Raw genomic sequence first — 20225 nt, 5'->3', positions numbered from 1 at the left:
GGGAAGCCCGAGGCCTTGCTAAAAATGGGGAATCTATTAGGGAAAGGACAGACGGACACTGTGGTTTGTGCCCAAACACAGATGTCAGTCAGGCTAATTTGATTTCCTTTCTTGGGAATTTGAACTGGACAGAAAATTGGTAACTTTACAGCGGGAAGAGCAGCGAGAACATGCACTAGCCTGAAGACACCCCACTGCCGGCCAGCGGCTCCCAGAGCTCGCAGTGTGGAGCACTTGCAGGTTCCAATCTCCTTGAGGTCAGCCGGACCAGTGGCGACCCGGGCGTTTCTGGGTTGAGGTGATTTCCGGGACTGAGAGCCCACTTCTCCCTACTCCGAGGTGCAGCCTGGAATAAACACCCCGGGCTCCTTGGGGTACTCTCTATCCCCGCCACAGCCGCGGCGGAGGGAATCCTGGGGGTGGGGGCGCCGCCCTCCGTGAGGTCCAGTTGCGGGGAGTGAAGGTCCTAAGCGAGGAGCGGCCAAGGGCTTCTTCCGGGACCAGAGCCCAGACTCAGCCCCGAGGAAGTGGCCTTTCGAGTGCCCAGGAATGCGTTTTCCAAGGGGCCGAGCACTCCCGCACAGTTAACCCAAACGGGTCTCATCGCGGGAGACATCGCCCGGACAGCTGACGGCTGCTTGACATGCGTGCCGCGGGTACCCCTGGGAAGCGACGTCCGGTGACGCGCCGTGCCGTGCCGTGCGGAGGGTTCTGGGAGTTGTAGTTCAACCTTGCATTCGGGCCGGCGCGACTTGGTCCCGAGGGCTCTTACAAGCCTCTGTCGCCGTCTCGGCTTCCTCTGTGTCTGGAGCGACGTCGAGCCTGGGATCGAGGAGGACTGAGCGTGGGTCCTTCTAAGCTTGAGGCGCTGGAGGCAGCAGGAGACCCCCCGGGTGCGGGCGCCGGGCGAGGGTCGCGCGCGGCCCCTGGGCCTCTGGGTAGATAGAACCGTGGACCCCTGGTACCGCGGCGGGGGCTCTCCTGCGCGCCCTGGGGAGGGAGTCGCCATGGAACCTGGGGGCAGAGGTGAGAATCTGGGAGGGATGCGGCGCGGTGACCGCTGGCGAGGTAGAAAGAGAAAGGCTGCGCTCTGGCTGGGGCCGGCTCAGGAAGGGGCAGCATCCGTCTTCTCTGGGAGAGCCCTTTCCTGGAAGGAGAACCTATACCTGCAGTGCTTGCTGGCCCGTAGCAGGATGATGTGTGCCTCCCTTGCCCCACATCAACAGATCTGACAGTTTGACTTTTGATAACGACTTCCTATCGCCCTCACAGGAACCCCATAAGGCGGTAGGAAGAAGACTATTAGACCCATTTGGCAGACAGGGAAAATGAGGGTTTGAGAAGTCACGGGATTTGTTTAGAATCCTGGATATTTTCCACATTAGACCCATCACTTCTGAGAAATCCAGTGTTGTATCTGAAAAGCCAGTGTTCAAAAAGAATTTAGTCTTCTTTCATCCAGTGATCCTGGAATAGAATAAGAATGAAGCATTAAGAGAGGCATGGATGGACACAGAGACTTTTAGTATCATTTTGACTATCACTCAGCATATGAGAGATAGAAATATGTATTTAACTTAAGTGTGCAGATTCTCAGCGGATTTCTACTGGAGTTTTAGGGCAGAGGAGGATGGGGGAAACTGAGGCAGCCATGGTGATGGTTGTCTTGATTCAGGGATGTTGTGCGATTGTTCCTTAATTCCCTGAGTTGACTCTTCTTAGGTGACAAGAGGCTGTGTATGGCAGTTTCTGTGAGTTTACTGCAAGGCAAGAATACTCATCATGGCTCCTATCTCCACTTGTAGGGTCACGTTCTGAGGCCTCTAACACTCCCCATGCTGGAAACCCAACAGAAAATGGCGTGACCCCTGCATCCCAGGTGAGTCTAGACCACTTCTGTTTTTTTCTTTCTGATGTTCTCAGAGCATGGATATGGTTTCTTCCATTGTTATGGAATTGCTCAGCCCTGATTCCTGGACTATTGGATGCAGTGGATAAACTGATACGTGGTCAACCTCATGGAGAACGCTCCTCATCTGTGTGGAACTGCCCGCCCCCACCCAGCATTACTTCTCTACCCACTTAGTGCTTGATGAACACTTAGACAGTTCAGTAGTGATTAGCCTCGTCGTGAGATGCAAAGAAATAAAAGCCAGTTGCCCCTGGCTCATGAAGTATACTGAGGTGGTAAGACATAGATAAATAAAATCGTTCAACAACAAGAAATACGGACTTTTTTAAGTACAGAAATGACTGGTACAGAAAAGCCATAATAGATCACGGAAGAGGTTTTCCATCCTTGAGAGTATTTGGGGGAAAAATACTGGGATAAAACTGCATCTTTGAAAAACAGGAGAGAGTAGGTAGTTGGAGAACAGAATACAGGAATATTCTGAGAGAGAACAGCTTTGGCAAAAAAAAGTCTCCAAGTGACAAGAGAGTTGGAGGTCTTCAAGGGGTGTGTGTGTCACTGTACGGTCAGCTGGAGTGTGCTGAGGGAGGCTGGCGCATGGTGTAGGCACACCACAGGAGAACCTACATGGGGCCTTAGTCCAAAGGCAAATAAAGCCCCATTACCGTCTGCAGAGGCCCTGCAAGGTGGGACGTGCTTTGTTCGCTTGTGTTGATCACTTCTGAGGCGTTTGGCCTTAAGGGCCCATAAACTGAAATAAAAAGAGTAGATTTCATACTTCAAGTGTTAGAATAAAGAGTTAAATTACTTGTGGTAGGGATTTTCAAAGTAGGTAGTTCTTTTAACTTTACTTCATTATGTGAACGGTTTTACCCTTGTTTGTGAAAGCTGTGTCATAAATGTTAGAATGCTGGATAGAAACAAATTTAAGCATTATATTCGTGCTTATGTTCGGGGCCTGTGGCAACAGTGGTGGTTCAAAGAGAGGTAAGACTGGTTCATTTACTAGCATCCCAGGGACTGGTCTATTTTAATGGGTTTCATTTAAATTGAACTTGTGTGGACATTTTTTGATAGAATTAGAAAAACTATTAGACATTTATCAGTAGTAAAGAGATTCAGCTACAGGTTCAAGGGAGCATCACCCACCCGGCCCTCACCCCACGTTTTAATAAATAGGCTGAACTTTGTATCTACCATCAAGATCAAGGTTGAGCTGGAGTAAACATTCCTGCAGTATTTTCAATGTTTGGTACACTTCTGTCCCCCTCCCCACCTCTGTCCCCATGCACACTTCTCTAGAACACCCCATTTAAGCTTTTGCTACTAATTCTTGTTCAAGCATTCCTCTATTACTTCATCTGCCTGACAAATGATTACAGTGTCCCTGCTGTGTGCCGGGTGCTAGGGCTGTGTCAGGGAGCAAACACAGACTTTGCCTCTGCTCTTGAGCAGCTTACCGTGGGCAGGCCAGATAGATGCTAACCAGAAGGTCCCCTCGGTGTGGAGCATGTGCTACAATCCAGAGAGGCAGGGCAGGCTTCCCTGAGGAGGTGATGCCTGAGCTGACAGATGAGGCGTGAGTAGGACCAAAATGGCTGAAAGGATGAGACGAGGAGAGCATTCAGGAACAGGAAGTAGCATGCGGAAAGGGGCCAAAGGGAACATGGCACACATGTCAGGCAGCCGAAAGGCGGCCAGCAACTGGAGCACAGAGAGTGCAGGAGGGCCAGTGTATGATGGGGTCGAGGAGGGGCAGGGTCAGACCCATCAGGACCACGGTGACAGATGGCAAGCACGCTTGGGGAACTTCCCGAATCATTTGGGTTTGAGTTACTCTTTTACAAATAAGTCTATTTCTGTGACATATATGTAGCAAACATCTTAACGTTTAATATATATTGGGCTGATTTTGTTCTCAAAGGAAAACCAGAGAGAAAAAGATTTCATATTTCTTGAGCCTCTTATATTTTAACCGTAGCATAAGGAAAATACTGTATTCATAATTATATTTTCTCCACTTTCCCATGTCTAAATAGTAAGGATTTCTATATTCTATCATTTACTTTATTGATACATGAAATAATAACTTCTTATCTTCAGATTTTACATCAGAGATGCTTTCCTTCATGCTTGCAGGTAACATACAGCCCAATGCATGGAGGCATGGAGCGAGTGTGGGCTACAGATAGCAGTAGTCCCTCCTATCCAGTTGCCCTTTGCACAGTTTCAGTTACTTGCACTCAACCATGATCCAACAATATTAAATGGAAAATCCCTGAATAAACAATTCATCAATTTTAAATTGCATGCTGTTCTGAGTGGCGTGATGAAATCTCGTGTTATCCCGCCCCATCCCACCTGAAACGTGACTCATCCCTTTGTCCATCATCTTCATACTGTACACACTCCCCTCCCATTGGTCATTAACCGTGTCAGTTATCAGATTGGCTGTTGCCATATCACAGTGCTTGTGTTCAAGGCACCCTCATTTTACTTGATAATGACCCCAAAGCCAAGAGCAGTGAGGCTGGCAATTCAGATATGCCAAAGAAAAGCTGGAAAGTGATTCCTTTAAGTGAAAATGGATGTATGTGTATACAGGTTCCAATACTATATGCAGTATCTGGGTCCAGGAATGTGTCTTCCATGGGTAAAGGGGGACCACTGTATGCCAGAGAATCTTAGTGTTGGAAGGGGTATTAGAGGTCATTTGTTCTAACCTTCCCATTCTTCCTGTCTTCCTTCTCCTATGCTGTCAGTTTGAGCCCTTCCCAGAGGCTTCTGGAAGGAGGTGCCTTGGTAAGCACAGCTGTGTTTGTTTTTTCAGGAGACGGTGGTGATCAGGGACATGGCTGAGGCTGTCACCCAGTGGGGGCAGCAAAACCCTCCTCAGGGAGGTGTGCCCAAGAAGCACAGAGATCTGGTCTTGCTGGGTAAGGATGGCCCCCGTGCCGTGAACTTGCTTTGTATGGTACCTTTATGGCTGCAGTTCCCAGGATCTCTGTGGTTCTCAGATTCAGAGTCTTAATGCCTGAAGGCCTAAGACAGGAAGTTTCTGCTTTGTGCGTGTACTTTTGACACTCCTAGAGTTAGAAACAGACTCCCTTTTATCGTGTCGGCCCAGATGGTAGCCTCCTTCTTTACTTCCTGACTATGGATGTTGTGACAAACTTCTAGTGAAAACACGTCTTAAGAAATGGGTGCTTGATGGAAGGAGAACTGACTCTGGGTGGTAAACACACAATGCAATACATGGCTGATGTATTTCAGAATGGTACACTCGAAACCTATATAATTGTACTAACTAATGTCCCTAATATATTAAACAAAAAATCTCCCTCTCTCATTCTCCTTCCTTCTCTCCCTCTCTCCCTCCCTCTCCCTCTCCCCCTCCCTCTCCCTCTCCCTCCCTCCCTCCCTCTCCCTCTCCTTTTCCCTCTCCCTCTCCCTCCCTCTCTCCCTCTCCCTCCTTCTCTCCCTCTCCCCCTCCCTCTCTCCCTCCCCCTCCCTCTCCCTCTCCCTCCCCCTCCCTCCCTCCCTCTCCCTCTCCCCCTCTCCCTCCTTCTCTCCCTCTCCCTCCCTCCCTCCCTCTCCCTCTCCTTTTCCCTCTCCCTCTCCCTCCCTCTCTCCCTCTCCCTCCTTCTCTCCCTCTCCCCCTCCCTCTCTCCCTCCCCCTCCCTCTCCCTCTCCCTCCCCCTCCCTCCCTCCCTCTCCCTCTCCCCCTCTCCCTCCTTCTCTCCCTCTCCCTCCCTCCCTCCCTCTCCCTCTCCTTTTCCCTCTCCCTCTCCCTCCCTCTCTCCCTCTCCCTCCTTCTCTCCCTCTCCCCCTCCCTCTCTCCCTCCCCCTCCCTCTCCCTCTCCCTCCCCCTCCCTCCCCCTCCCTCTCTCCCTCTCCCTCCTTCTCTCCCTCTCCCCCTCCCCCTCTCCCTCTCCCTCCTTCTCTCCCTCTCCCCCTCCCTCTCCCTCTCCCTCCCCCTCCCTCTCTCCCTCTCCCTCCCTCTCCCCCTCCCTCTCCCTCCCCCTCCCTCTCTCCCTCCCTCTCCCTCTCCTCTCCCTCTCCCTCCCCTCCCTCCCTCCCTCTCCCTCTCCCCCTCTCCCTCCTTCTCTCCCTCTCCCCCTCCCTCTCTCCCTCTCCCTCCTTCTCTCCCTCTCCCCCTCCCTCTCCCTCTCCCTCCCCCTCCCTCTCTCCCTCTCCCTCCTTCTCTCCCTCTCCCCCTCTCCCTCCTTCTCTCCCTCTCCCCCTCCCTCTCCCTCTCCCTCCCCCTCCCTCTCTCCCTCCCCCTCCCTCTCTCCCTCCCTCTCCCTCTCCCTCTCCCTCCCCTCCCTCTCCCTCTCCCTCCCCCTCCCTCTCTCCCTCTCCCTCCTTCTCTCCCTCTCCCCCTCCCTCTCCCTCCCCCTCCCTCTCTCCCTCCCTCTCCCTCTCCCTCTCCCTCTCCCTCCCCTCCCTCCCTCCCTCTCCCTCTCCCCCTCTCCCTCCTTCTCTCCCTCTCCCCCTCCCTCTCTCCCTCTCCCTCCTTCTCTCCCTCTCCCCCTCCCTCTCCCTCTCCCTCCCCCTCCCTCTCTCCCTCCCCCTCCTTCTCTCCCTCTCCCCCTCCCTCTCCCTCTCCCTCCCCCTCCCTCTCTCCCTCTCCCTCCTTCTCTCCCTCTCCCTCTCCCTCCCCCTCCTTCTCTCCCTCTCCCCCTCTCCCTCCTTCTCTCCCTCTCCCCCTCCCTCTCTCCCTCTCCCTCCTTCTCTCCCTCTCCCCCTCCCTCTCCCTCTCCCTCCCCCTCCTTCTCTCCCTCTCCCCCTCTCCCTCCTTCTCTCCCTCTCCCCCTCCCTCTCTCCCTCCCCCTCCTTCTCTCCCTCTCCCCCTCCCTCTCCCTCTCCCTCCCCCTCCCTCTCTCCCTCTCCCTCCTTCTCTCCCTCTCCCTCTCCCTCCCCCTCCTTCTCTCCCTCTCCCCCTCTCCCTCCTTCTCTCCCTCTCCCCCTCCCTCTCTCCCTCTCCCTCCTTCTCTCCCTCTCCCCCTCCCTCTCCCCCTCCCTCTCCCTCTCCCTCCCCCTCCCTCTCTCCCTCTCCCTCCCTCTCTCCCCCTCCCTCTCCCTCTCCCTCCCCCTCCCTCTCTCCCTCTCCCTCCCTCTCTCCCTCTCCCCCTCCCTCTCTCCCTCCCCCTCCCACTCTCCCTCTCCCCCTCCCTCTCTCCCTCCCCTCCCTCTCTCTCTCCCTCTCCCCCTCCCTCTCCTTCTCCCCCTCCCTCTTCCTCCCCCTCCTTCCCTTTCATGCCGTCTTCCCTAACAACCAAGGAGCTAACCCTGAGCTGTTTTACCAGACCCCATTTGTCTTTCCCCATGAACAGGGCTTCTGATTTCCAAGCCTGATGTAATCTCTCAGTTGGAGTGTGGGGAGGAGCTGGAGAGAGAAGTCTCGAAAGCAGCCAGTCCAGGTGAGTAAGTGTTAGAAATAGTGGGCGTAAACCCAGATGGTTAGTGGGAAAAGCGTCTTTGAAAAGCTTGTGGAGGAGCCTTTCCAGATTTTGCTAGACCCACGGACAAGTTGAAGTCCCTTCCTCCTGTGCTACACTGCGCCTCTATGGACGTCATAATTTTATTTTTCAGAAAGTAAACACTTTCTACTCCTGAAATGAAATCAACATTTTAATGTTTGTTAGTAATTTGCTTGGGTAAGAGGCTCTAAACCAGGCTTTTTCATATATGTTATTTGGTCTTTGCAGGATAATGTGGCTTTTTGTCTCCGAGCAATGAGTATAAATTGATCTCTGCGTTTTCTATGGAGAGGCAGCATAGCATATGGTTATGAGTGCACTTTGGTTCCAGTCTTCCTGGGTACAAAACCAATCTCAGCTACTCACTAGTTCTGTGACCTTTAACAAGTGAATTACCTTCTCTGTGACTCAGACTCTCCAACTGTAAAATGTGGGTAATGATAGCACTTAACTCATAGGGTTGTTGTCGGGATCAAATGAAAAAATCTAAGAGAAGTGCTTAGAACAGTACCTGGCTGAACGTGTGCTAAGCAAGTGACGACTATCGATTAAGTCCTGGTAACTGTTTTAGAAAGATGTCGTGGATTTGACTCTATTGCTTCTGTCAGACTGCATTACTGCAGTAGACTGGCAGCTGGTCATACTTTCTTTAGTCTAATCTTGTCCAATTGAGGCAGCAGAATATGCTAGATTCCCCACTGTGCATGGCTTACTCTGCCAGTTCTGTATTCTCCACCTTCTTTCTTTTTTTTTTTTTTTTTTTAAATTTTTATTGGGGAAGGGGAACAGGACTTTATTGGGGAACAGTGTGTGCTTCCAGGACTTTTTTCCAAGTCAAGTTGTTGTCATTTCAATCTTAGTTGTGGAGGGTTCTGTTCAGCTTCAAGTTGTTGTCCTTCCAGTCTTAGTTGTGGAGGGCACAGCTCAGCTCCAGGTCCAGTTGCCGTTGCTAGTTGCAGGGGGCACAGCCCACCATCCCTTGCGGGAGTCGAACCGGCAACCTTGTGGTTGAGAGCCCACTGGCCCATGTGGGAATCGAACCGGCAGCCTTTGGAGTTAGGAGCATGGAGCTCTAACTGCCTGAGCCACCGGGCCGGCCCTCCACTTTCTTTCAAGGCCTTTGTCAGTCTACCTGCCTGACCATTCTACCTCCTTTGTTCTCCAGCCTGACGCGAAGCAGGCGTGTCTTCCTCCCCTGCACTAACTGCATGTGCTCCATGCACTTTTGGTGCTTTAATTCTTCCCACTCCCTCAGCTGGAAATCCACTTGCCTTTAACCTATTTCTACCTATTTGTCCTTTAAAATCCCAGGCACTTCCCTGATTATGATACATAGTTGAGAACAAAGGATCCTATTGATTTATGTCATGTGGCATCGTGGGTAGAATGGACATTAATGACCATTTAAACCTGGAAATATTTAAAAATTTTAACAGTGAAGTTTTCCCCCCAAACTCTTACTAGGAAGCCTACAATTTGGAGGGCAGGTATCTGACTGGTTGGGGACCAATCTGAGCACATGAGAATTTGACCTTCCCTTCCCTACACGCTACTCATTAAAAAAAAAAACAAAAAAACAGAACTTGGTTCTGTATTACTCTTTCCAATTTGTAGGAGTGTCAGAGATGACCAGCTTCTTAGTTACTCAGCTTTGTAATGATTTGATTTTGTAGATCTGGACCACTTTGAATGCTAACTTGTAGAATGTGTGTCTCCTGTCGAGACAGGGGAACCAACAGAGATTTTTGTGTAAAAGGAGTAGTTTTGGAAGGTTAGTCTGTTAGCAGTGATTGGACATTCAGGAAGGAAATGCCGTAACTATGTTGATGCTCAAGGTGTGAAGTGATGCAGCTCTGGGGAGGGGTGGCAGGCAGTGGGTGCTCCCTGGAGACTGCCTTTCTCTGATCCCAGTCCTGTCTCCCCAGACTGTTTTTTATTCGCCATTTCCCCCACATCACCTCTGCTTAGTCTCGTTCCGCTGTTCTTTCCCCTTCCCTGGCCGGCTGGACAGAGGATTGTGAGTGCCTGCTCACCCTGCCTTGGTGCAGCTGCACTTCTCTTCCCAGTCATCTTTCTTTTCTTGTGGCCTTTCAAATTGCAAGGCTGTTTTTGAGAGCTTTCAAGTTCATGTGTTCCTGGTGAGCACTTTTTGTTTGTTTTATTATTTTCCTACCACAGCGATTACTTTACTCTCAGTGTAGAAAATGATACGTGTGCATTTTTGTTTCTGTCAGACTGGGAGACAATACCAGAAAGCAAGGAGCTAACTGCAGAGCAGGACGTCTCAGGAGAAGAGTCAGCCCTTGGGGTATTAACAGAAAGATTTCCAAAGGAAGGTGCCCGTGGAAGTGAGGATTCTTTAGAGAGTCAGCAGGAAAACCATGAGAAACATTTACTGCAAGAGGTTGTCGGTCAGAAGAAATCTGGGGAGAGAAGTTACCAATGTGATGAATTTGGAAGAAATTTTAATCGCAGGTCATTACTTATTCAACAGCAAGGAGAGAAACTACGTAACTGTAATTCATTTAAAAAGAACTTAAAGCGAAATTCAAATGTAATGCCACATGAGAAAATTTGTGCAGGGAAGAAACCTTGGAAATGTAGTGAGTGTGAGAAAGCCTTTAGCTACTACTCAGCTTTTGTCTTGCATCAGAGAATTCATACAGGAGAAAAGCCCTATGAGTGTCACGAGTGTGGCAAAGCCTTCAGCCAGAGCATACACCTGACTCTGCACCAGAGGATTCACACTGGAGAGAAACCCTACAAATGTCACGAGTGTGGGAAAGCCTTCAGCCACCGCTCAGCCCTTATTCGGCATCATATAATTCACACTGGAGAGAAGCCCTACGAATGCAGTGAGTGTGGGAAGGCCTTTAATCAGAGCTCATACCTCACTCAACACCAGCGAATTCACACCGGAGAGAAACCTTATGAGTGCAGTGAATGCGGGAAGGCCTTCAGCCAAAGCACGTTCCTTACCCAGCATCAGGTCATTCACACTGGAGAAAAACCCTACAAGTGTAACGAATGTCGGAAAGCTTTTAGTGATCGTTCAGGCCTCATCCAGCATCAGAGAACTCATACTGGGGAGAGGCCTTATGAGTGTAACAAATGTGGGAAAGCCTTCGGCTACTGTTCAGCCCTCGCTCAACACCAGAGAACTCACACGGGGGAGAAACCCTACAAATGCAATGATTGTGCCAAAGCCTTCAGTGACCGCTCAGCCCTTATCCGTCATCAGAGAACACACACTGGAGAAAAACCTTACAAGTGTAAGGAATGTGGGAAAGCCTTCAGCCAGAGCTCATCTCTCACAAAGCACCAGAAAACTCACACTGGAGAGAAACCTTACAAGTGTAAGGAATGTGGGAAAGCCTTCAGCCAGAGCTCATCCCTTTCTCAACATCAGAAAACTCATGCTGGAGGGAAAGTCAAGGGATACAGAAAAGCCCTTATTGGCAATTCAGCCTTTGGTCAACAAAAGAGAATTCATACTGGATAAAGACCGCATAAATATGGTACATTTGGAACATATGTATGGAACATTTACTATCCATGATGTGAGGACTGCAAGGAACTTTAACTGTGTTATAAAAGATATGTTAATGAGATGTCTTCTTTATATGGAATGGAGCTTACTTAGAATGTGAAAGAGGGTGTTACATTTTTTAAATGTCCTAATGGAGGACATTGTGAATTTCCCATGAGATCGAGGAAAATTATTTCCGTACACCCTAATGTGTATGTAAGCTATGGAATCCTTGAGAAAAGTAGGGTATGCCATGGCAGAAAGAGGGTATCTTGGCCAGGCTAGGCAGTCTCTTAGTGTCAAGGGGATGGACTTTTGAAGAGTGGTTCTTTTAGGGAGATTGCAGGGGTAGAAATAAGAGGTTGAAAATTTACAATGACTTTGTCTGCAGTCAGGAGTAGTGGAGGAGGGAAAGTTGCCCTTGCCTTAAGTGCAAGGCCAACGGAGATGGATGGAAAGCATAGAGAAAAAGCTGGGGGAATGAGCTCAAGAAATGTTGATAGAGACAACTACTTGAATGAGTGCTCACATCTAGGAAAAGTATGAGACCATGAGTTGGTCAGCCGCAGTTTCCATGAAGGCAGCTTCCCCTAAAGCCAGGGGACAATGGCTGGGCAGTTCGCTTCTGCACTTTGTGCCTTGTAGACTTTGCTGGCTGAGCCGTCGCTTACTTAGAATCATTAACTCTGAGGGTCAGGCCGGCAGCCTAGAAAGGGGGAATACAGAGCGACCTTCGAAGTTTTCCGTCCGTTTTAAGCTATCTGAATTACCTGACAATGTGCTTATTTATGAAGATTTACTTCCATTGTATATAGTTTGTACCTTAGACTTTTTCATACCATGGTAACTTTTAGTTGCAGACCTGAACTGCCACTGCCTATTAGGTTGTGAAAAACTTGAAAAGATTTTGAAATCTTTGCCTTTCACCATTTTATTCTTGGGTAGAGGCAGATGACATCTTTGTATATATACTTTTTTCATTGAAACTTTGAAGGTTATTACTGGAAACATTTTGAGTGCTGTATTTTTAACTTCCACATTTGACTAAGATGTGTCTTGTATGGCTTTCTTTGAGTTTGTCCTGTTTGCTGAGCTTCTTGAATCTGTAGGGTTATGTCTTTTGCCAAATTTGGGGGATTTTCAGCCATCATTTCTTTGAATACATTTGCAGCCCCCACTCCCACCCCTTCTCTCCTTCCAGGACGCTGATGACACAAATGTTAGGTGTTTGGTTTTCATCCCACAGGTTCCTGAGGCTTTGTTTGTTTTTTTTCCCCCAGTAAATTTTTCTCTTAGTCTGCTCAAGCTGCCATAACAAGATACCATAGGCTGGGTGGTTCAAACAACAGAAACTTATTTCTCACAGTTCCGGAGGCTGGGAAGTCCAAGATCAAGGTATCAGCTTTGGTCTCTGGTGAGGCCTCTATTCCTGGCTTGCAGAAGGCCACCTTCTAGCTGTGTACTAACATGGCCTTTTCTTGGTGTGTACATGTGGGGGGGGGGGGGGAGAGATGGAGGTTTTCCTTTTGTTTAAAGGCCACCAGTCTTACCAGACTAGGATCCCAGCCTTATGACCTCATTTAACCTTAATCACTTCCAGAAAGCCCGTCTCCAAGTATAGTCACATTTGGAGGTAGCACTTCAGCATATGAATTTGGAGGGGATACAGTTCAGTCCATAGCATTTTGCCCCTGCCCCCCCAATTCATGTTCTCACTTGCAAAGTACATTCGTTCCATCCCAACAACCCCCCAAAGTCTTAACTTATTCCAGCATCAACTCTAAAGTCTCTTCCAAATTACTATGTACATCAGATATGGATGAAACTCAAGGTACAATTCATCCTGAGGCAGGTTCCTGTCCAGCCAGCTGTGAACCATGAAACCAGACAAGTTATGTACTTCCAAGCCGGGGTCATGGTGGTGGGGCACACGATGGCATTCCCACTCCAAAGGGAGGAATAGGAAGGGAGGGAGGAAAGGAAGGGAGGGAGGGAGGGAGGGAGGAAGTGACAGGTCCCAGGCAAGTCCAAAGCCCAATGAGGCAAGTCCATCAGCTCTTACGGCAGGACAACAGTTCTCCACTTGATGCCTTCCAGGCCCACTGACCCGCTGAGGCAGGCATCCCACCACCAAGGTTCTGCTGGCCAGCACTGACCCCAAAGCTTCAGTCTGAGGCTATCTGGCCTGTCGACACAGGGGACACCCCCATCCTTTGAAACTGAGGAGGCATACCCACGATCTCTGAGGCATCCTCTTTCTTTTTAAAAAAATTTTATTGGGGAATATTGCGGAACAGTGTGTTTCTCCAGGGCCCATCAGCTCCAAGTCGTTATCCTTCAATCTAGTTGTGGAGGGTGCAGCTCAGCTCCAAGTCCAGTTGCCATTTTCAATCTTTAGTTGCAGGGGGCACAACCCACTATCCAACGCAGGAATTGAACTGGTAACCTTGTTGTTGAGAGCTCGCGCTCTAACCAACTGAGCCATCCGGCCCCCCTCCAGCAGCTCAGCAGCAGCTCGTCTTCAATCTAGTTGTGGAGGGTGCAGCTCACTGGCCCTTGTGGGAATCAAACCGGCAGCCCTGTTGCTCAGAGCTCACGCTCTAACCAACTGAGCCATCCAGCTGCCCCTCATTCCCTTTGCACCTGAATAGCTCTATTGTCTGGTCCTGTAGGATCTAGAAAGTCTGGCAGCCTGCCTTCATTTTGTCCAGTGTTTTCTGTCTTCTTCAGTCCCAGCTGGCAGTGTTTCTGACGGTATAACCCCATCTCCATGCCTGCCTTCTGCTGAGATGGCTGATTAAGTCCAAGAATTTCAGCCACAGCCTTAGTGTTCTATTCAGAACAAGCTTTCTCATATTTTTCAATATGGAGGGACGGATTTTCTCAAATCTCCAAGTTGTCTTGTTTTTGCTTAATGATTCCTTCAGTTCGTCTCTCACATTTTACTGGTAGCAGTGAGGAGGACCCAAGCTGCACCTTGAATACTTTGCCTAGAAACCTCTGCTGAATATCCAGTTTTTATTGCTCACAAGTTCTCCCACAAAACAGTTGAACACAGTTCAGCCACATCTGCCCCTTTACAAAAAGGGTCACCTTCCCATTTCCAGTAACGTGTCTTCATTTCTGCTGAAACCTCACCAGAATGGCCTTTAATATTCATATTTCTATTAGGTTGGTGCAAAAGTAATTGAGGTTTTTGCGATTATTTTTAACCTCTTAAACCGCAATTACTTTTGCACCAACCTAATAGTGTACACCTTGGAACTTTTCCAGCCTGTCCCCTTTGCCCAGTTCCAATGTTTAGGTATTTGTTAAAGCAGTGCTCACTTCTCGGTGTTAAAATGTGTCTTAGTCCATTGAGGCTGCCATGGACTGGAGGCTCAAACAATAGACATTTACTTCTCACAGTTCTGGGGGCTGGAAGATGGAGGTCAAGGTGCCAGCCAGTTTGGTTTCGGGGAGAGCTCGCTTCCTGGCCACCTTTTCGCTGTGCCCTCACCAGCCTTCCTCAGTGCGTGCATGTGTGGGGAGAGACAGAGACAGAGAGAGAGAGAGATCTTTCTTATCTGAGGCTACCAATCCCATCAGGTGAGGACCACACAGTCATGACCATATTTTTACCTCATGTACCTCCTAAAAGCCCTGTCTAAATACAGTCACATTGGGAGTTAGGGCTTCAACATAGGAATTTGGGGAGACATAATTCAGTCCATAGTAATTTTCTCTCTTGTTCTGGTTGGGTATTTTCTGTTGTTCTATCTCCAAGTTCAGTGATACTTTTGTCTGTTTCTTCCATTCTGCATCATTGGGTTTTATTTCAGTTGTTGTGTTTTTCATTCCCGTTTGATTCTATTTCTTTGCTGAGACTTTGTTTTTAAGTTTGTGTCAAGCATATTTGTAATTGCTTATTGAGGCATTTTTATGATGGCTGTTTTACTCTGATAGGTCATTCTAACATCTGGGTCATCTCAGTGTTGGTGTCTGTGGCTTATCTTTTCACTCAAGTTGAGATTTTCCTGGTTCTTGGGGTGATGGGTGATTTTCAGTTGAAATGTGGCCACTTGAGGTATTATGAGACTGTACCCTCTCTAAATCTTCTGTTTGGCCAGGCCTCCTCTGACATCGCACTGGTGGAGAAAGGGTTTAAGTTGGTGTTGGAAGACTGGTTTTGTTTTGGCCTCTATTGGGGTAGGGGTCCTCAATACTGCTGGGCAGGGTGGGAGTTACAGCTCCCCACTAGGCCTGCACTGACCAAACCAGTAAGGAGAGGGAGCCATGTCTGGTCTCTGGGTAAGGATGGAAGCCTAGGTCTCCCATGACACTGCTGGGATGGGATTGGGGGAGGGATCGATTTTAAAAATCCTGTCTCCCTGCTTCACCTTCTCTGACTCCACTCCAGGGTGGGGGCTACAGCCTGCTGAGGGTGGAAATGTAGGCTGCTCACTCAGCCTTTGTCCATGTAGAGATGGCCGACGTTTTCTCCCACGGTGTTTGGCTGGAGGAGGGTGCTTACTGTCTAAAAGCTTTCTGTCGTGTCAGGCTGCTCCTTTCCTAGTGTGTTGGCTGGAAAGAGCAGAATTTTCTAGGGCCTGTTTTTTTTTCATCTGTGCCCGTGCATTTCTGGGTTGCCAGCTTCTTCAGAGCCCAGCCTGGGATAGATGAGGTGGAAGGAAGACCCATGGGATTCAGTGCTGTGTGGTTCCTCAGGCTCTGAGGCCCCTGCCAGCCTATATCCTCTCCATCTTTCAGAATCTTCTTACAGTGTTTTATACCTTGTTTCCCTGAAAATAAGACCTAGCTGGACAATCAGCTCTAATGCACCTTTTGGAGCAAAAACTAATATAAGAACCAGTATTATATTATATTATGTTATATAAGACCCATCTTACATTATAGTAAAATAAGACCGGGTCTTATATTAATTTTTGCTCCAAAAGATGCATTAGAGCTGATTGTCCAGCTAGGTCTTTTTTTTTTTTTTTTTTTAATTAAATTTATTGGGGTGACAATTGTTAGTAAAATTACATAGATTTCAGGTGTACAATTCTGTATTACATCATCTATAAATCCCATTGTATGTTCATCACCCAGAGTCAGTTCTTCCATCACCATATATTCGATCCCCCTTACCCTCACCTCCCCCCCCACCCCCCTTACCCTCTGGCAACCACTAAACTATTGTCCGTGTCTATGAGTTTCTGTTTCTCATTTGTTTGTCTTGTTCTTTTGTTGTTTTTGGTTTATATACCACATATCAGTGAAATCACATGGTTCTCTGCTTTTTCTGTCTGACTTGTTTCGCTCAGCATTACTCTCTCAAGATCCATCCATGTTGTCACAAATGTTCCTATATCATCTTTTCTCACTGCCGAATAGTATTCCATTGTGTATATGTACCACAACTTCTTTATCCATTCATCTATCGAAGGACATTTTGGTTGTTTCCATGTCTTGGCCACTGTAAACAAAGCTGCAATGAACATTGGAGCACACGTGTCTTTATCTCTAAATGTTTTCAGATTTTTTGGGTAGATACCCAGGAGAGGGATTGCTGGGTCATACGGCAATTCTATTCGTAATTCTTTGAGGAACCTCCACACTGCCTTCCATAACGGCTGCACCAGTCTGCATTCCCACCAACAGTGTATGAGGGTTCCTTTTTCTCCACAACCTCTCCAACATTTGTTACTATTTGTCTTGTTGATGATAGCCATTCTGACTGGGGTGAGGTGATATCTCATTGTGGTTTTGATTTGCATTTCTCTGATGATTAGTGATGTTGAGCATTTTTTCATATGTTTATTTGCCATTTGTATGTCCTCTTTGGAGAAATGTCTCTTCAAGTCCTCTGCCCATTTTTCAATTGGGTTGTTTGTTTTTTTGTTGTTGAGTTGCATGAGTTCCTTGTATATTCTGGATACTAGCCCCTTATCGGAGGCACTGTTAGCAAAAATCTTCTCCCATTCAGTTGGTGGCCTCTTTATTTTGTCAATGGTTTCTTTTGCTGTGCAGAAGCTTTTAAGTTTCATGTAGTCCCATTCGTTTATTTTAGCTTTTACTTCCATTGCCTTTGGAGTCAAGTTCATAAAATGCTCTTTGAACCCAAGGTCCATAAGTTTAGTACCTATGTTTTCTTCTATGCAGTTTATTGTGTCAGGTCTTATGCTTAAGTCTTTGATCCATTTTGAATTAACTTTGGTACATGGTGACAAATAGCAGTCCAGTTTCATTCTTTTGCACGTGGCTATCCAATTCTCCCAGCACCATTTATTGAAGAGGCTGTCTTTGCTCCATTGTATGTTTTTAGCTTCTTTGTCAAAAATTATCTGTCCATATTTATGTGGTTTTATTTCTGGGTTCTCAATTCTATTCCATTGGTCTATGTGTCTGTTTTTCTGCCAATACCATGCTGTTTTGATTATTGTGGCCCTGTAGTACAGGCCAAAGTCAGGAAGTGTGATACCTCCATTATAGTTCTTTTTTCTTAAGATTGCTTTGGCTATTCGGGGTCTTTTGTGGTTCCAAACAAATCTGATGATTTTTTGTTCTATTTCTTTAAAATATGCCATTGGGATTTTGATGGGGATTGCATTGAATCTGTATATTGCTTTGGGTAATATGGCCATTTTAACTATGTTGATTCTTCCAATCCATGAGCATGGAATGTCTTTCCATTTCTTTGTGTCTTCTTCAATTTCTTTCAAAAATGTCTTATAGTTTTCAGCATATAGGTCTTTCACATCCTTGGTTAAGTTTATTCCTAGGTATTTTATTCTTTTTGCTGCAATTGCAAAAGGAATTGTTTTTTGTATTTCTTTTTCTGAGATTTCATTGTTAGTATATAGGAAGGCAATGGACTTTTGTGCGTTGATTTTGTAGCCGGCAACTTTACTGTATTCGTTGATTGTTTCTAATAGCTTTTTGGTGGAGTCTTTAGGGTTTTCTATATATAGCATCATGTCATCTGCAAAGAGTGATAATTTAACTTCTTCATTCCCAATTTGGATGCCTTTTATTTCTTTCTCTTGCCTGATTGCTCTGGCAAGGACTTCCAACACTATGTTGAAAAGCAGAGGTGATAGGGGACATCCCTGTCGTGTTCCTGAACGTAGAGCAAAGGGCTTCAGCTTTTCTCCATTAATTATGAGATTAGCAGAGGGCTTGTCATATATGGCCTTTATTATGTTAAGGTATTTTCCTTCTATACCCATTTTATTAAGTGTTTTAATCATAAATGGATGTTGTATCTTGTCAAATGCTTTTTCTGCATCAATTGATATAATCATATGATTTTTGTCCTTTATTTTGTTTATGTGATGTATCACATTGATGGATTTTCGTATGTTGAACCATCCTTGTGCCCCGGGGATGAACCCCACTTGGTCGTGATGAATAATCTTTTTAATGCATTGTTGTATTCGATTTGCTAGAATTTTATTTAGGATTTTTGCATCGGTATTCATTAGAGATACTGGTCTGTAGTTTTCTTTTTTTGTGCTGTCCTTACCAGGTTTTGGTATCAGGGTAATGTTGGCCTCATAAAATGAGTTAGGGAGTACTGTCTCTTCTTCAATTTTTTGGAAGAGTTTGTGCAGAATTGGTATTAGATCCTCTTTGAAGGTTTGGTAGAATTCACTAGTGAAGCCATCTGGTCCCGGACTTTTGCTTTTGGGAAGGTTTTGGATGACTGATTCAATTTCGTTACTGGTGATCGGTCTGTTTAGATTTTCCAGTTCTTCATGGTTCAGCCTTGGAAGGCTATATGTTTCTAAGAACTTGTCCATTTCTTCTAGGTTGTTGAATTTGGTGGCATATAGTCCTTCATAGTATTCTTGGATGATCCTTTGTATTTCTGTGGTGTCCGTGATAACTTCCCCTTTTACGTTTCTGATTTTGTTAATCAGTGTCTTCTCTCTTTTTATCTTAGTAAGTCTAGCCAAGGGTTTGTCAACTTTGTTAATCTTTTCAAAGAACCAGCTCTTTGTCACATTAATTTTTTCTATTGTCTTTTTGTTCTCTATTTCATTTATTTCTGCTTTAATTTTTATTATTTCCTTTCTTCTGCTGACCTTGGGTTTTACTTGTTCTTCTTTTTCTAGTTCTTTAAGGTGTAACATGAGGTTATTTATTTGGGAGTTTTCTTGTTTCTTGAGATAGGCCTGTAATGAGATAAATTTCCCTCTTAAAACTGCTTTCGCTGCATCCCAGAAATTTTGGTAGGATGTATTTTCATTGTCATTTGTTTCTATGTATCTTTTGATCTCTCCTCTAATTTCTTCTTTGACCCAGTCCTTCTTTAAAAGTATGTTGTTTAATCTCCATGTATTTGTGTTTTTTCCCGCTTTCTTTTTACAGTTGATATCCAATTTCAAAGCCTTGTGATCAGAGAATATGCATGGTATGATTTCAATCTTCTTAAATTTGTTGAGACTGATTTTATGTCCCAATATATGGTCTATCCTTGAGAATGTTCCGTGTACACCAGAAAAGAATGTATAGTCTGATGTTTTAGGATGAAGTGCTCTATAAATGTCAATTATGTCCATTTCATCTAATGTGTCATTTAGGGCTGCTTTTGTTATTTATTTTCTGTTTGGATGATCTATCCATAGCTGTCAATGATGTATTTAAGTCCCCTAGTATAATTGTGTTTTGGTCAATTTCTCCCTTTAGTTCTGTTAGTAGTTGCTTGGTGTATTTCGGTGCTCCCTGATTGGGGGCATAAATATTGATGACTGTTATGTCTTCTTGTTGTACAGTCCCCTTCACCATTATGAAATGTCCATCTTTATCTCTTGTTATCTTTTTCACCTTGAAGTCTGTTTCATCTGATATCATTATGGCTACACCTGATTTTCTCTGGGTACCATTTGCTTGGAGTGTCAATTTCCACCCTTTCACTTTGAGTCTATGCTTGTCCTTGTAGCTGAGATGTGTCTCTTGGAGACAGCATATGGTTGGGTTTAGTTTTTTGATCCAATCTGCTACTCTGTGCCTTTTTATTGGTGAGTTCAGTCCATTTACATTTAGGGTGATTATTGATATGTGAGGATTTCCTGTCATTCTATCTTTAGTTTTCTGGTAAGGCTGTGTCTCCATTGTTTCTTTGCCTTTTTGTTGTTGTCTATTATTTCTGTGTGGTGGTATTCTATGATGTTTCCCTCTGTTTCTTCTCTTATTTCAGTATATATTTCAGTTCTGGATTTTTTTTGAGTGGTTACCCTTAAGTTTATGTAAAAGAAAGTTTGATATTTAGAGTATTCCATTATCTTCAGCACGCTTACTCTCTCCATTCCCATAT

At 46.3% G+C, this 20225-nt stretch overlaps 1 protein-coding gene across 4 annotated transcripts in view; it reads left to right on the top strand.

Annotated features, from left to right (window-relative positions):
- Positions 1-720: 720 nt before the first annotated feature.
- ZNF892 (zinc finger protein 892) overlaps positions 721-20225 on the top strand; it is a 28401-nt gene continuing 8896 nt past the window's right edge. Inside the window, exons 1-5 of one of the 4 annotated variants that reach the window (XM_019725855.3) lie at positions 721-1026; positions 1806-1879; positions 4743-4848; positions 7249-7335; positions 9630-15888. In XM_019725855.3, the coding sequence (XP_019581414.3) occupies positions 1008-1026; positions 1806-1879; positions 4743-4848; positions 7249-7335; positions 9630-10897 (1554 nt within the window). In that variant the 5' untranslated portion in view covers positions 721-1007 and the 3' untranslated portion in view covers positions 10898-15888. Of the gene's footprint in view, positions 1027-1805; positions 1880-4674; positions 4715-4742; positions 4849-7248; positions 7336-9629; positions 15889-20225 lie in introns of all 4 variants that reach the window. The other 3 variants (XM_074332510.2, XM_088795944.1, XM_019725856.3) reach the window with 3 other exon arrangements.

Source organism: Rhinolophus sinicus, chromosome 2, assembly GCF_057876585.1.
Source record: "Rhinolophus sinicus isolate RSI-liver-muscle chromosome 2, RSI-T2T, whole genome shotgun sequence".
Classification (NCBI taxonomy): Eukaryota; Metazoa; Chordata; class Mammalia; order Chiroptera; family Rhinolophidae; genus Rhinolophus; species Rhinolophus sinicus.
The sequence above is the reverse complement of the archived record's forward strand: the minus strand, read 5'-3'. Positions and strand labels throughout refer to the sequence as shown.